We start from the raw sequence: 13280 nt of genomic DNA, 5'->3' as shown, positions 1-13280 counted from the left end.
TTTAGCCCTGCCCATTCAGCCAACAGCAGTTCAGCCCCACACATTCAGTCTACAGCAGTTTACCTCCACCTATTAGACCCAGAACAATTTAGGCCCACCCATTCAGGGTATAGAAGTTTAGCTCCACCAATTAATCCTACAGCGGTTTAGCCCGATCTATTAAGCCTATTGCAGCTCAGGCCCCCCATTCAGCCTAGAGCACTTTAGCCCTATCCATTTAGCCTTCAGCAGATTAGCCCCGCCCACTCAAACCAAAGTATTTCAGCCCAGGTGTATTGGGCTGTACTGTACAGCTGTACTGCACAGCGACACTGATTCACTGTCACTGAAAACAGGGATTTTAATTTAGTTTTAGGTTTAATGTGTCTGTATTAACTATCAAAATGTATTGTATCAGCTGATACTCGGCATTAACATACTTGGATCAGTAAGCATCAGAACAAGTACAAGAAAATGACAAACAATCAGAGATGCTATCAGAGATGATTAATCCAAACGTGTTCATTGTGTGCGACATCTATAAAAATGAATTTGGGAGGCATCTCATTCTGCGCCTGTAGGCACGCACTGCAAGACGCTCTGGTAACAAATCGGAGTGGACACATGCTCCAGCACCACTGTAACACGCGCCTTTTGACATTTACAGAGGATCTTTTGCTGACCCTAACAAAGCAGCAAATGTCTTGAAAGGATAAGTGAAAAAAGGCCCTAAACTTTTCTGATACCTGTGGTATTTTGGTACAGCAGCAATTCCATCCAGAGTTCTTCCTCAACTTCCAAAACAGCAGTTCCACATTTCTCTCCTCATCTGCCTTTTTCCTTGGGTTCTACTAATATTATGCTGTAGGCTAAATGGGTAGGAATAAATTGCTATAGACTGAATGGGTGGGGCCACAGTGCTGTGGGCTGAATTGGTGGGACTAAACTGCTGTTGGATGAATGGGTGGACCTAAACTGCTTCAGGCTGAATGCGTGGGGCTAAGCAGTTATAGGCAGAGTGGGTGGGGCTAAACTGCTGTAGGATTAATTGGTGGGCCTAACTGTTGTGGTCTTAAAGGGGTGGGATAAAGTACTGTTGGTTGAAAGGGTGGTTGAAAAAGCTTTTGGTTGAATGAGTAGCTAAACTGCTGTAGGCTGACTGGGTGAGGCTAAACTGTTATAGGCCTAATTTGGTGAGGCTAAAGTACTGTCGGTTGAATGGGTGTGGCTAATCCGTTTTCATATATATATTGTATGAGCTAGGGACACACTGCTGTACAAACTTAAATCTGGTTCACCTTGTTATGGTTGCTTTAACAGTGGTCTGAACTATAGTGCTGTATTTTACTTATGGCTTACATGGTGCTCATGCTGACATATTAGATATCAAGTAAAAGCTTTCAATCAAAGTCAAATGGCTAAAACAATCTTATTGGACTTTTTCTGCGGATGTCCCAGTGTTCAATACACAATACCATCTGAATGACATTCTTTACTCAAAACAGCAAATTTCAAGTTTACAAGTTTAGACACAGAACTTTTCCAGAAGCGTCTTGTGGTCCTCACCTGGTTGTTGAGGAAAGCTTCTGCCTGCTTGACATCCCTCAAAAACAGGTGGAAGATGTGGGCCTGGACCAGTACCTCCCTCCGGCTCTCCCACATCTCCAGCAGCTTGTTCCAGCCCACGTCCAGCTTGTGGAGCCACTGCTGCAGGGCGGCATACGGCAGCGGAGCGTCCTCAGTTTCCAGAAGCTCGTTTACCGCCTGCAGACGCTCATAATCCTCCTCGTATCGTCCGATCTCCTCTTTCAGGGCCGCGTGAAGGTTTATCAACCGCTCAGCTTCTTCCAGTGTGTTGGGAAGATCATCCGAAGCCGCGGCCGTCTGCGTCTGGACTAGCCACGTCAGGAAGGAGTCTAGGTCCTGGATGAACTGCTGGAGACGTCCAGCTACAGTCAGCGAATCCTCACAGCCCTGCAGAGTCCGCTTTAGCTCCTCCCACTCGACGCTGATGCCTTCGAATGGCACCAGGATCTCCACAGCTTTGTGCGTGTGTGACGTTGCCAGTTCTTCAGCCTCCTGCTGCAGATGGATGAGTTTGGGCTCCAGGACGGCAAGCGCACCCTCCATGGTGGACAGGCGGCGCTGCAGGGCCAGAACACTGCCCAGGTCGCTGCCCACATACTGTGTGGCGTCGATAGCTTTGCGTTTCTCCTGGATCTGAGACTTTATTTCGGTGCACTCCAGCAGGTAGTTCTGGATGCGGAGGATGGAGTCCAGATGATCCTTTCTTTGCTCCACAAGTTCCACCATACGGTTCCACCTGCAGGAAACACACACAGTTAGTGCTACTGACACACTTTTGGCATTTTACCTCAGGAGTGTCTCATTTTAAAGTGATAATTAGCCAAGCTGAGTCATGTTTGGTGTTTCTTTAGTTTTACCCTGGTACTACACTATTTGGACAAAAGTATTGGGACACCTACTCATTCAATGTTTCTTTCCAAGTCAAGAATATTAAAAAAAAGAGTTTATCCTGTTCACAATGCCACACAGATGACACACCTGTGTCACATATGACCCTAAAGATTGAATTTGAGCCACTTTAACCTGCTGTGTTTACATAGTCTTATATAGTTTTGGTCACACTATGACTTAATGTCATCTAGAACATGGACTAGTAGCCAAAATGAATGTATCGTTGTCCTTTTGTCTATTTCTGAAAAAGATTGTGAGAAGAGTGTGATTATTTGTTTTTATTAGCATGAGCTTCCATTGCTTGATAGCTACATTAGCCACATAGCTCAAGTGCAAAAACTAAAGAAGCACCAAACATGACTTGATAGATTGATTAGGGAACTGGGTACCTCAGATTCTTTGCCAAACTATGACATTAAAGATTGTGTTTTTATTATTCTGTTAAGCGAAAGAAGCAAGTTTAAGGTCAAACATTAAAAAGTATTATGTAAAAAATGTATATTTTTGTTTCTGAGCTCCCACTACGGTTGGAGAGTGAAATTCACTTTTACACCAATGTCGCACTGGAGATAGGTCTTGTGCAGCTCCACCAAATTTCCATAGCACAGTAGCAGCGTTCCGGCCCGAACTGTGAATGACAGGGACACCATTCTCCCTGGTAAAGTCAGTGTACCATCACGATCCATTCATAAAAGCACTGTTAATTCAAAGCGATTTTACACCTAAACAAACAAAGAGCAATATTGCTTAAAAGACAGACATTAAAAGAAGTAAATGTTCATATAAAACTATTAGAAAATAAAAGATTTTGAGTAACGGAACAGGGCAATTTTGGCTGTAGTTCAGTAGTGCGTGGACCAGCAAATACGGATATTAGATAATAGAAAATGATTTGGAACCAAACCTGAACATGACTCATTCTGAGTCATCTGACTCTCTCTTTCTCACACACAAACACAGGCATGCTAACTCTGCCAACTCTCAGGGCCTTAGACGACAACACACACCCTGCAGCTCGAATAAAACCACACCTAAATAACCTAAATACACTGGTGGGACTCGTAGAGTCAAATGAAATAAACTAATGTAGTAAACATTTTAACAGGGGATTTTTGCCCTTAATGACAACCAATAACAAGTCAGTTGTGTTTGTATAAACAGCCCAGTACATAGTTATGAGATATGCTGCTAATTAATATTGTCTTTTTTAAAACAATTAATATTCTGCACTGATTCATTTAGTTCAGATGTGACATTTTGTAAAATGACCATTTAATAATGTGCATAGTATTTAATAATACAGTCTGACTCACCTCCCTGACCATTCAGCTCTCAGTTCCTTTAAAACACTGCAGTCAAATCACTTAATGTGTGTGTGTGTGTGTGTGTGTGTGTGTGTGTGTAGTGGTACACATTGTGGATAGTTGCTGTTCTGTCGACTACTGATGTGTAATAACCATTTTATACAGATGTGAATGAGGTATAATTAGATTTTTATAGTGTGTGTGTGTGGAGGCATTAGCCTCCTCAGTGCTGATTTAACCAGTGATTAATTCAGGAGTATTACTATTGGTGTGAGTGTGTTTACACACAGAAAACAGACAAACTATTTTTCACCGATACAGATAAAACCAAAAGTCGTCAACATCAGCCGATATTATCGGTCAATCAATGTATCAGTCGAGTTCTACTGTTTTTTACAATGTTTAACCCTGGGTGTGTTTAAGAGATGTGGGTTGGTCCAGGTTGGATTAGCTCAGTGTTTCAGATCTGCAGCAGATGGCAGAGAACCTATTTATGCCAAGGTCAGCCCAAAATGGCAACACTGGTGTTTTCACACACACACATACATCCACACAAGCACACACACACTGCTGCGTCGTGCTTACAGTTCGCCTGCATAGCAACCTGGTAATAATCACACTGAAGTGGAGTGTGTGCTGATGTTTGACACACAAACATCACAGACAAATTAAACTCTCCAGACTCCGCCCACAAATATGTTCTTTCATAACTACTGTTGCTCGGTTGGACAAGCTTTACAGAACGTTGATTACAACCGTAAAGAGTATATGACTGTGTGACTGTAGCTCCGCCTCAGTGTATATCACAATACCTACATTTAGAGTTGTATTAATATTCACCCTAATGAGAGACTGTAGCTCCACCTCAGTGTATATCACAATACCTACATTTAGAGTGTTATTAATATTTACCCTAATGAGAGACTGTAGCTCCACCTCAGTGTATATCACAATACCTACATTTAGAGTGTTAATAATATTCACCCTAATGAGAGACTGTAGCTCCACCTCAGTGTATATCACAATACCTACATTTAGAGTGTTATTAATATTCAATGTTTTTTTAGTTTAAATTTTTTTATTTTGGTCGAAAAAGGAAAATTGCCAATGATTGTCTGGTGTTAACACAACAAATGACCAGATGTCCATATCAACACACATAGGTGTACTGTACCTGCTGTTGAGGTGGTCTTGACACCCTCTGACCTCAGTGGAGCTGGGATGACCACTGTCCAGCAGTTGCTGTACTATCTGATTAACATCCAGAATTCGTCCCATCAGGCTGTTCATCTCCTGATCCAGGCTTTCAAATCTAACAAACACACACACGCACACAAAATACACAAGTTAGATATCACACACTGCTGGCCTTTGCCTTCTGTATAATTTACTGATAAAATCTGATACTTTAAATGTAATAACTGCACAAATATTAAACAATAATTATCCAACAACCTATTTATTTTTTTATTATTTACATATATTTATGAAGTAGTATTGAAAGAGTATGTGTACCTTGCAAACAGAAGTAAGATGTTGACACAAGTGTTTAAATATATAATACTTCAATATTTAGTAAACTATAGTAAAATAGTAAATAATCACTATCCAACGACAACTAGGTCAACAACTTTTCACAATAACTGACAGATATCTGAAGTCGTTAAGGCAACAGTGGGCTGTAGGCTGAATGGGCAGGGCTTAGCTGCTGTAGGCTGAATGGGTGGAACTAAACTGCTGTAGGCTGAAAGAGTGGGGATAAACTGCTGTAGGCTGAATTGGCTAGTACATCAGTAGACTGAATGATCGGGGCTAAACTGCTGTAGGTTGAAAGGGCGGGGTTAAATTACTGTATGAACAGGCGGGGTGAGACTGCTAAAGGCTAAATGTTTGGGGCTAAACTGAAAGTGGGTTTGGTGTGAAACGCTCTAGAGACGTTCTAGAGAATCATACCCAGTTTTTCACAGTTGCCTGAGATATTGTTTGGCTATTTTGAGAATTTAAAAATTGCATATCATTTAATTGGTGGAGGGATACATACAGCAAAAAATAGTCCGCAGTGAAAACATATTTGTTCAGGTTTGAGACTATTTTACCATCATCAACATTCAGTATAAAACTCAGAAGACATGTGTACGTTCATGACTGGGTTTGGAAATTAAATAAAATGGCTGTATTTGTGTTGTAGCCATGAAGACGCCTGGTTCCCTTCACCACCACTCGAAATGTGTCTCTAAAATGAAGCACAATCTCACACCAAACCTCACCCTCTCAACATTAAATTAGGCAGGAATCATGGACAAATCACTGGAATCCCCCTTTTGCTACCTGTGTGCCACCACCTCCACGTCCTCCAGCCTTTCTGGAACCTCCATCTTGTTCAGCCATTGCTCCTTCTCATCGATCCACACCTCGCAGGCATTCACTTCGCTGAACATGCGATACACGGCCAGAGCATCGTGGAGCCACTGCTGCCGCAGCACCGCCACCTCTGCCACTTCGGTGTACAGCTGCTCTGCCTCCCCCAGACGTGCCTGCACCTCCTCTGATTCACGGTAGTGTATCGGCAGCGCCACCATGTGTTTGCGCAGCGCAACAACATGCAGCCGATGTTTATCGATGTCTTCCCGAACGCCACGGTGCTTCTTCAGCAGAGACTGGGTGGAGTACTCGTCATGTCCGAAATCCTCACTAGACACGAGCCTATACTCGTCCTGCAGCCAGGCCAGCAGGTCGTCCATCTCCACAGTGAACTGGAAGAAGTCTAGTGCCTCCTGTAGGCAGGGATGGGTACTGTTACTAAAGAATTACATATTTTTTGAGAAAAATAAAAAATGTAAAAAATTATAAATCATAGGTTATCTTATGTTAAGTTATGTTAAGACTTTTTGAAATATGAAGCACTCTGGATACTTTATTGTGGATATTAATGAATGGATTGCATTGAATTTTCGTCCCACCCTCCTCCCTCACCTGAAGATGTCCGAGCCTTTGAGCAGCCTGGTCTTCCAGCCTCTTCCACTCCCCTTTGACCTCCATCAGCCTCTCATGGATGCCGGCAGTGCCGAAGCTCTTTTGGGTGAGGATTTGTTTGCCCTTCTTCATGGTCTGCTGGAGCAGCGCTCTGCGGGCCAGCAGCTCCCCAGCCAGGATCTTGTGTTTCTGTAGTAGCCGCAGGACACTGCTCAGGTCCTTCCCACAGCCCTGTGTGGCCAGGATGGACGTCTTCTCCCGGATCCATACCTCAGACTCTTCCACCTCCTGGAAAAAAGCCCACAGCTCCCGAGAGTCCTCCAGCTCTGAGCGTCGCTTCCCTGCCAGCTGCTTCAGCTCCTCCAGACACGTACTCACATGATTCACCCGGTTACAGATCACCTGAGGATCACACGGCTGATAGCCTGAAGACAGATAAACCAACAAGAGAAAAAAAGAAAAAGTAAATAAGTAAGAAAAAAGAAAAAAAAGGAGAATACTAGTGTACCAGTAGAAATTAGGGATATTTAAATCTAACATAATGTAAACTCACTGGTACTGATGTGTTAGTATTGATTAATTTGTTGGTATATATTCATATGTTATTAATAGTCATGGGTCCTGCAGATTAGAACTAACCCTTAACCTTGGCTCATAATGACTGCCGGCCAGTTTAGTCTAGGCTTAATCCATGTCCAGTAAAGTGTGGTGCTTGTAATTATCACTGAGCTGCAAGCTTAGGGGCCCTCTTGTGGCTCAGGCTGGAAACTCTCAGGTTAGTATTACTCACTGTGCCCTGCAGAGGGCTCCACACACCTCAGAGACCAACCTTAAACAGCAGCGAGAGTTTTCTTGAGACGAGAGGCTCTGTGTAAAGATCCTCCAGGGGACAATGTCACATGGTTTTGGAGATGATGGGGGAAATTCATTGTTCACTGATAGTGTGTGCTTTAATTAAACTATTTTAGGGTGTACCTTCGATGGTGGTGAACTTCAGAGCAGCCGTGTTGAGGGTTTGAACTCTCTCTGCCTGGACGGTTATATCGGCCTCCTGCAGGCCATGCTTCTGCAGCAGATCCTCAACCTCCAGCAGGTGTTTACCGTAGTCCTTAGACAGCAGCATAACCTGAGAAAAAAACAAGGATGCATCATTAGACCCACAGTTTACTGGATCTGTGTTATTCTTTTTAAGCAATGTAACCATCCTAGCTCACATACTTCTATGTGTCCATACATTGGCATAAATAAGCAATAAGCAATACATCCACTAGAGTTTAGAGTCAAAAGTTTCTGACAAATATGGTGGCGGTGGAGGAAGTTGTGCCAATGTACTTAAATACAATAGATATTAGAAATGTTCTTTTTTCTCTTCTTCATGTCCATATGACAGTGTTTGTGTTTTGCTTGAACTACTGGCTACACTTCACCCCACGATTTCCAGTGGTTCTGCTCTGTTCCACCCATATTTGTAAGCATTCAGACAACATGCACAAATACAGACAAAATAAATGAGAAGGCTCCATCCATATCCATATTTAACGCTGAGCATAAATGAGGCCTAATACTATTCAGTCCTATTTGTGCCCTCACTTAATTCATTTGACTTTTTGATTTGATATTAACTACAATTCTGCAGCTTTTCAGTGTTTTGCTTGTCTCCTAATCAGATTTTTGTGTTTGTATAAATAATACAGACACAGAGTTTAGGTAAGATGTGCTTTCACAACTTTTAATAACTGGACTTTAGAATTTTATTAATATGGTTCACAAACAAAGAAAGTGGTGGGTGGTTGATTTTTATAAAGTTTTATAAAGTTTGGGAATAATGTATGGATCTGGATTGGGAATAAAACATCTGATACCCAATTCATTAACACATTCCTGGATCAGCCCCAGGGACAAATCTTGAGCCTCACTCACCAGTTGGGGCATCTCCTTCTAGCTTTTAATAGATTTCTGTCTGTGCTGACCTCTAGTGCTCCTTCTTACCTGCATCTCCTCCATCCAGTCGATCATGTACACCATGTCCTGGAAGGTTTTCTGCAAAGCGAGGTTCTTTTCCAGCCGAGTTTTCCTCCCCACCACCAGCTCCTTCAGCAGACCCCACTGGCCCAGGATGTTTTCCTTGCGGGCCAAGATGCGCCGGATGTCATAGTATCCCTCCACCTCCATTTCGGACGCCAGCTCAACCACCACACCAATGCGCTCCTCATAGGACGAAATGTCCGCCTCAATCGCCTCATGCTTCTTCATGGCTGCCTCGACCGCAGGCAGGTCATAGCCAAAGTTATCCTGGGAGAAAACAACAGTCAAATGTCTTAATGAAGATTTCCATTTTTTCTGCATAAACAAATGTTAGAGATGTGAACATTCTGAGTCATTCGGAGTGGGTTTGGTCAGCTCCGCCACTATTTTACAAAAGATCAAGCTTACATCTTAAACTCAGAAGACACGTGGAGGTTCACTAGTGTGTTTTGATAGTAAATAAAGTGGATATCTATGTTGTTGTCATGGCGCCATGTAAAACATGCAAGTTGGTAAGTCTCTCTACAGTGAACCAAAAAAAAAGGAGGTACAATTTTCAATTAAATGTAAATTTAAAAGAGTATTACACTTTTATTACAGACTAAGTACCTGTGAAACCAACCGCTGGTTCTCATTGAGCCACGCTTGCCTCATGGTGGTCTTGTGATCAAAACGCTGGGCAAGGAGCTCCAGCTTCTCCTGGCGAACCAGCTCTTTCCTCAGAGCCACGCCCCTCTCATGCTCTGCCTTCTCCAGCCTCTCCCATGCCTTGATAAAACAGAGAGATATATTATATTGCTTTTGAAGGATACTGCAGATTAAAAATTTAATAAATTGATTAGTTGGTAGTCTGCATGTTAGTCTAAATGATGATAATGCATGTTAGAAAGGCTGCTGCTGCTCTCTGTTACAGTAACAGATTTACAGTAACAGATAAATGTCTCATTTTAACCTGAGGTCTATTTAAAGCTTCATAGTCTTATTTTCCTCCAGGTTTTTGGACTTGTTGAAAGCCTCTGCATGATTTGCAACTGTTTGACACTTTGTATGCCCATATTCTACATCTTTCTTATATTTCTAATAAAACAATTGTTTAATAAAGCATGACCTTAAACCTTTCTTCCCCACTGGCTGTAAAAAAAACATACAAAGGAGAGACTTTATGATACACAGTGGCTGGGAGACAACAGCAGCAGACTACCTCTGACTACCTTTTCCCGCTAACATGCAGACGTTTTGCTACTATTAGTATTTTTTGTGTAGTTGAAAATAAGATTTTTGAGAAATTGCAGCAAATGAAACAAATGATTTGGAAAAAGATTCAATTTTGTGAAATGTTTGAATCCTCACATCTACACAAACTTCAAGGAGGCTTACAGTACCAGCCTCCATTAGGTAAGAGTGACCACATCTCATTATGGATGAAGCTGCTGTAATGTCTTAAAGCAATGGTGAGGACAGTGCATGTGTGACCTGAAGGGGTAGAGTCAATGTTACAGGACTATTTTGAGTGCGCTGACTGGGATATGTTCAAAACGGCAGCCACCAGTGACTCTCTTGTTGATGTAAATGAATAAGCAACATCTGTCACTGGATTATTCAAGAAGTGTGTGGATGATGTGGCTGAGACAAAGCAAATTTGCACACTTCTAAACCAAAAAAAATATTAATGGACAGTGACATTTGTAGTCTGCTGAAATGATGCCATGCCACCTCCAAGTCTGGAAACAGTGAGGACCTCAAAACTGCCAGATGCAACCTGAAGGCCGGAATTAGACACAAATTGCACCCTACTTCAATGCCAATTCAGACCCCCAATGCATGTGGCAAAAAATCCAAGCAGTCACTGACTATAAGAGCAATGTCAGCAACTTAGTGTCCACAGACTTCTCCATTCCTGCTGAACAGAACACTTTCTATGCCCGCTTTGAGACCACTGCTCAGGCCAACTGGCCAACCAACTGGCTGCCACCTTCACGGACATCTTTAACATTTCCTTGGCACAGTCTACCATTTCCTGTCTGATTTAAAACCACAATCATCCCAGTTCTGAAGAAACCCAAATGCCTAAATGACTACCATCCCATTGCTCTCACACCCACTGTGATGAAGGACTTTGAGAGGCCGATCTTGGTTTACATAAACATAAGGGGAAGCAGAGTGCACACACCCCTAAGCATCAGGGGGACGACCGAGGAGAAAGTGAGCAGCTTCAAGTTCATCAGTGTCCACATATTAAAGGGTCTCACACATTGTCAGGAGGGCCCAACAATGCCTCCACTTTCTCTGAAGACTGAGGAGAGTCAATACTTCCTCTGCAGGTCCAATGTGGAGTGCATCCTGACCAGCAGCATCACAGTCCAGTACTGCTACTGATCAGTCTGATCCTTTTTCCACTAGCTCAGGGACTGTATGCCTAAATACCAAGCTGCTCAAGCTCACCTCATGCAGCTTATGAAGCCTTTGATTTGCCACCTGATTTGTAAATGTGTGCTCTTCTGATTCTGTTCGGGGGGGTTGAATAATTCTGAGACTGCTATCCTCATTAAAAGTGTACCTTGTTGATGTCGGAGATGAGCTTTCCTTCATGAGGCACGTACGGCTTCTGGTTGTTAGCTCTGAGCTTGCTTTGGATGGTGAAGAGCAGCACCTCCAGGTTTCCTTTCTCCTGGAACCTGTAGGAACGCAAAAACACACAGCTCTCAGCTAATTTCACAGAACCATGAAATAGTAAACCAGGTTAAACAGCAGCCAGGGCTTAGATGTAATGGTTATACATCAGAATGGATAAATACATACTGTACATGCATTCCAATGAGGAAAACAAGGCAACACCAGCTGTGAAATGCGTTTGCCAATGCTAACACCAGCTGTGAAATGAGTCTGCTAATGGTAACACTCACTGTGGAATCAGTTTGCTCATGGCTTACACCAAGCCATTCAACATTTATTTGATTAAATGATTTTTAAATTTATAAATAACACCCATAAAACAACATTGCACTAATAGTTAACACTAACGAATTAGCTGTGAATAAATTAGCTGTAAATTAATTTGCTGTGAAGAGAGAGTGGAATGGCTAATACAAAACGTTCAAATGCCAAATTCAGAGAGTGCTAATGCTAACATGAACTATGAAGGAGAATGCTAATGTCAAAGATAACAATTCCTATGAAATGAGAGTGCTAATATCCAAAGTTAACATTAGTCATGGAAAAGCCTAATATTCATAATCAATGCTAATGCTACAATCAACTGTTAGCTGTGAAATAAGACAGATATGGCTATGCTAAGCAGTTTTGATTACTTTATAGGCTTCTCGATGGTGCAGTAGGTTGTAAAGGCTTGAAGCTGCTGCTGTACGCCTGTTAGCGAATTAGCAAACTTCTGGTTGCTGATGATGCTAATCGTCTTTTCTATCCACTCCAGTAGTTCTGAGGCCAGAGCATCGTAGCGCTGAACAATCTTCTCGGCTTCGATGGCATTGTCCAACACCTGCAGGAAAAGGTGTTGTTAATGATCAATATATTCATGAACTGGCATCAATACAGCTGTTCTGGTTGTTTCTATAAGGTCATAATTACTTTTTAAAACTCATTCATAGTTAAATTCAGTTAAATTATGTATTAAAATGATGAGATTTTTCAGCGTACTGATAGTGTATGAAAGTAGCTTTAAATGTCCTATAGCATTATATAAATACAGTAACTAATTACTAGACAACTCATTAACTCATCAATTCCACCAACTCTCTGCATAATTTAATGATTAAGATAGCAAAGTCGTTCAGATCTGTGAAACGCTCCGTTCTAGAGAAACGTACCCAGTCAGAATTGTTCACAGTGGTGGTGAATGGAACCATAGGTCTGAACCTCAAAAGCTACCTCACAGAAAGGTATTACACCAAATGGTTATGAATACACAGCCTGATGCCTGAGACACACTGTTTTACCAGAGTTTTGAAAAGATTTTGGGTCTAAAACATGTATTTAAAATCGTACATTAAAATAGTGGAGGGATACAGGCAGGGTGTTGTGCAGCCAAAAATAGTCCTCAAAGAAAATTGTTTTATTGATTTATTTCAGATCTGCCACTATATTACCATCATCAACATTCCATATATAACTCAGAAGACACGTGTAGGTTCACTGGTGGGTTTGGATAGTAAACTAAATGGCTATATTTGCATTGGCCATGTGATGGCCATAAAGCCTGGTTCACCACCACTGTAAAGAAATCTGAAATCATTTTTTCAAAAAACAAAACAATCAGTGATACAAAACAGAAATACCACAGACTCCAGACCTCTCACCTTTCCAATCCTTTTGCCCTCCACTATCAGAGCTTTCATTTTGGAGAAGTAGTGGTAGTAGGACACTACGTACGTTATAATAGACTTCTCATCAGGGTTCTCTGTGTTCACATCTGAGGAAAGAAACTGAGAACTGTTAGAAAGAAAGAAATGTGTCTAGATAATGGAAAATACATGAACCTGGACTGATGCCAGGAGCCATAGAATG

General features: G+C 41.9%; 1 protein-coding gene across 1 annotated transcript in view; it reads right to left on the bottom strand.

The window, feature by feature from the left end:
* The window catches only part of sptbn4b (spectrin, beta, non-erythrocytic 4b), an 86136-nt gene that overhangs the window by 42750 nt on the left and 30106 nt on the right, over nucleotides 1–13280 (bottom strand). The window contains exons 8-17 of the mRNA XM_072695303.1: nucleotides 13073–13185; nucleotides 12068–12255; nucleotides 11317–11434; nucleotides 9369–9527; nucleotides 8724–9026; nucleotides 7710–7860; nucleotides 6735–7159; nucleotides 6090–6535; nucleotides 4936–5073; nucleotides 1546–2302 (exon numbers count right to left, since the gene is read on the bottom strand). Of these exons, the coding sequence (XP_072551404.1) occupies nucleotides 1546–2302; nucleotides 4936–5073; nucleotides 6090–6535; nucleotides 6735–7159; nucleotides 7710–7860; nucleotides 8724–9026; nucleotides 9369–9527; nucleotides 11317–11434; nucleotides 12068–12255; nucleotides 13073–13185 (2798 nt within the window). The remainder of the gene's footprint in view (nucleotides 1–1545; nucleotides 2303–4935; nucleotides 5074–6089; nucleotides 6536–6734; nucleotides 7160–7709; nucleotides 7861–8723; nucleotides 9027–9368; nucleotides 9528–11316; nucleotides 11435–12067; nucleotides 12256–13072; nucleotides 13186–13280) is intronic.

The sequence above is a fragment of the Salminus brasiliensis genome, chromosome 13 (assembly GCF_030463535.1).
Source record: "Salminus brasiliensis chromosome 13, fSalBra1.hap2, whole genome shotgun sequence".
NCBI classification, from domain to species: Eukaryota; Metazoa; Chordata; class Actinopteri; order Characiformes; family Bryconidae; genus Salminus; species Salminus brasiliensis.
Note: the sequence above shows the minus strand (reverse complement) of the source record. Positions and strands in the feature narration are given on the sequence as shown.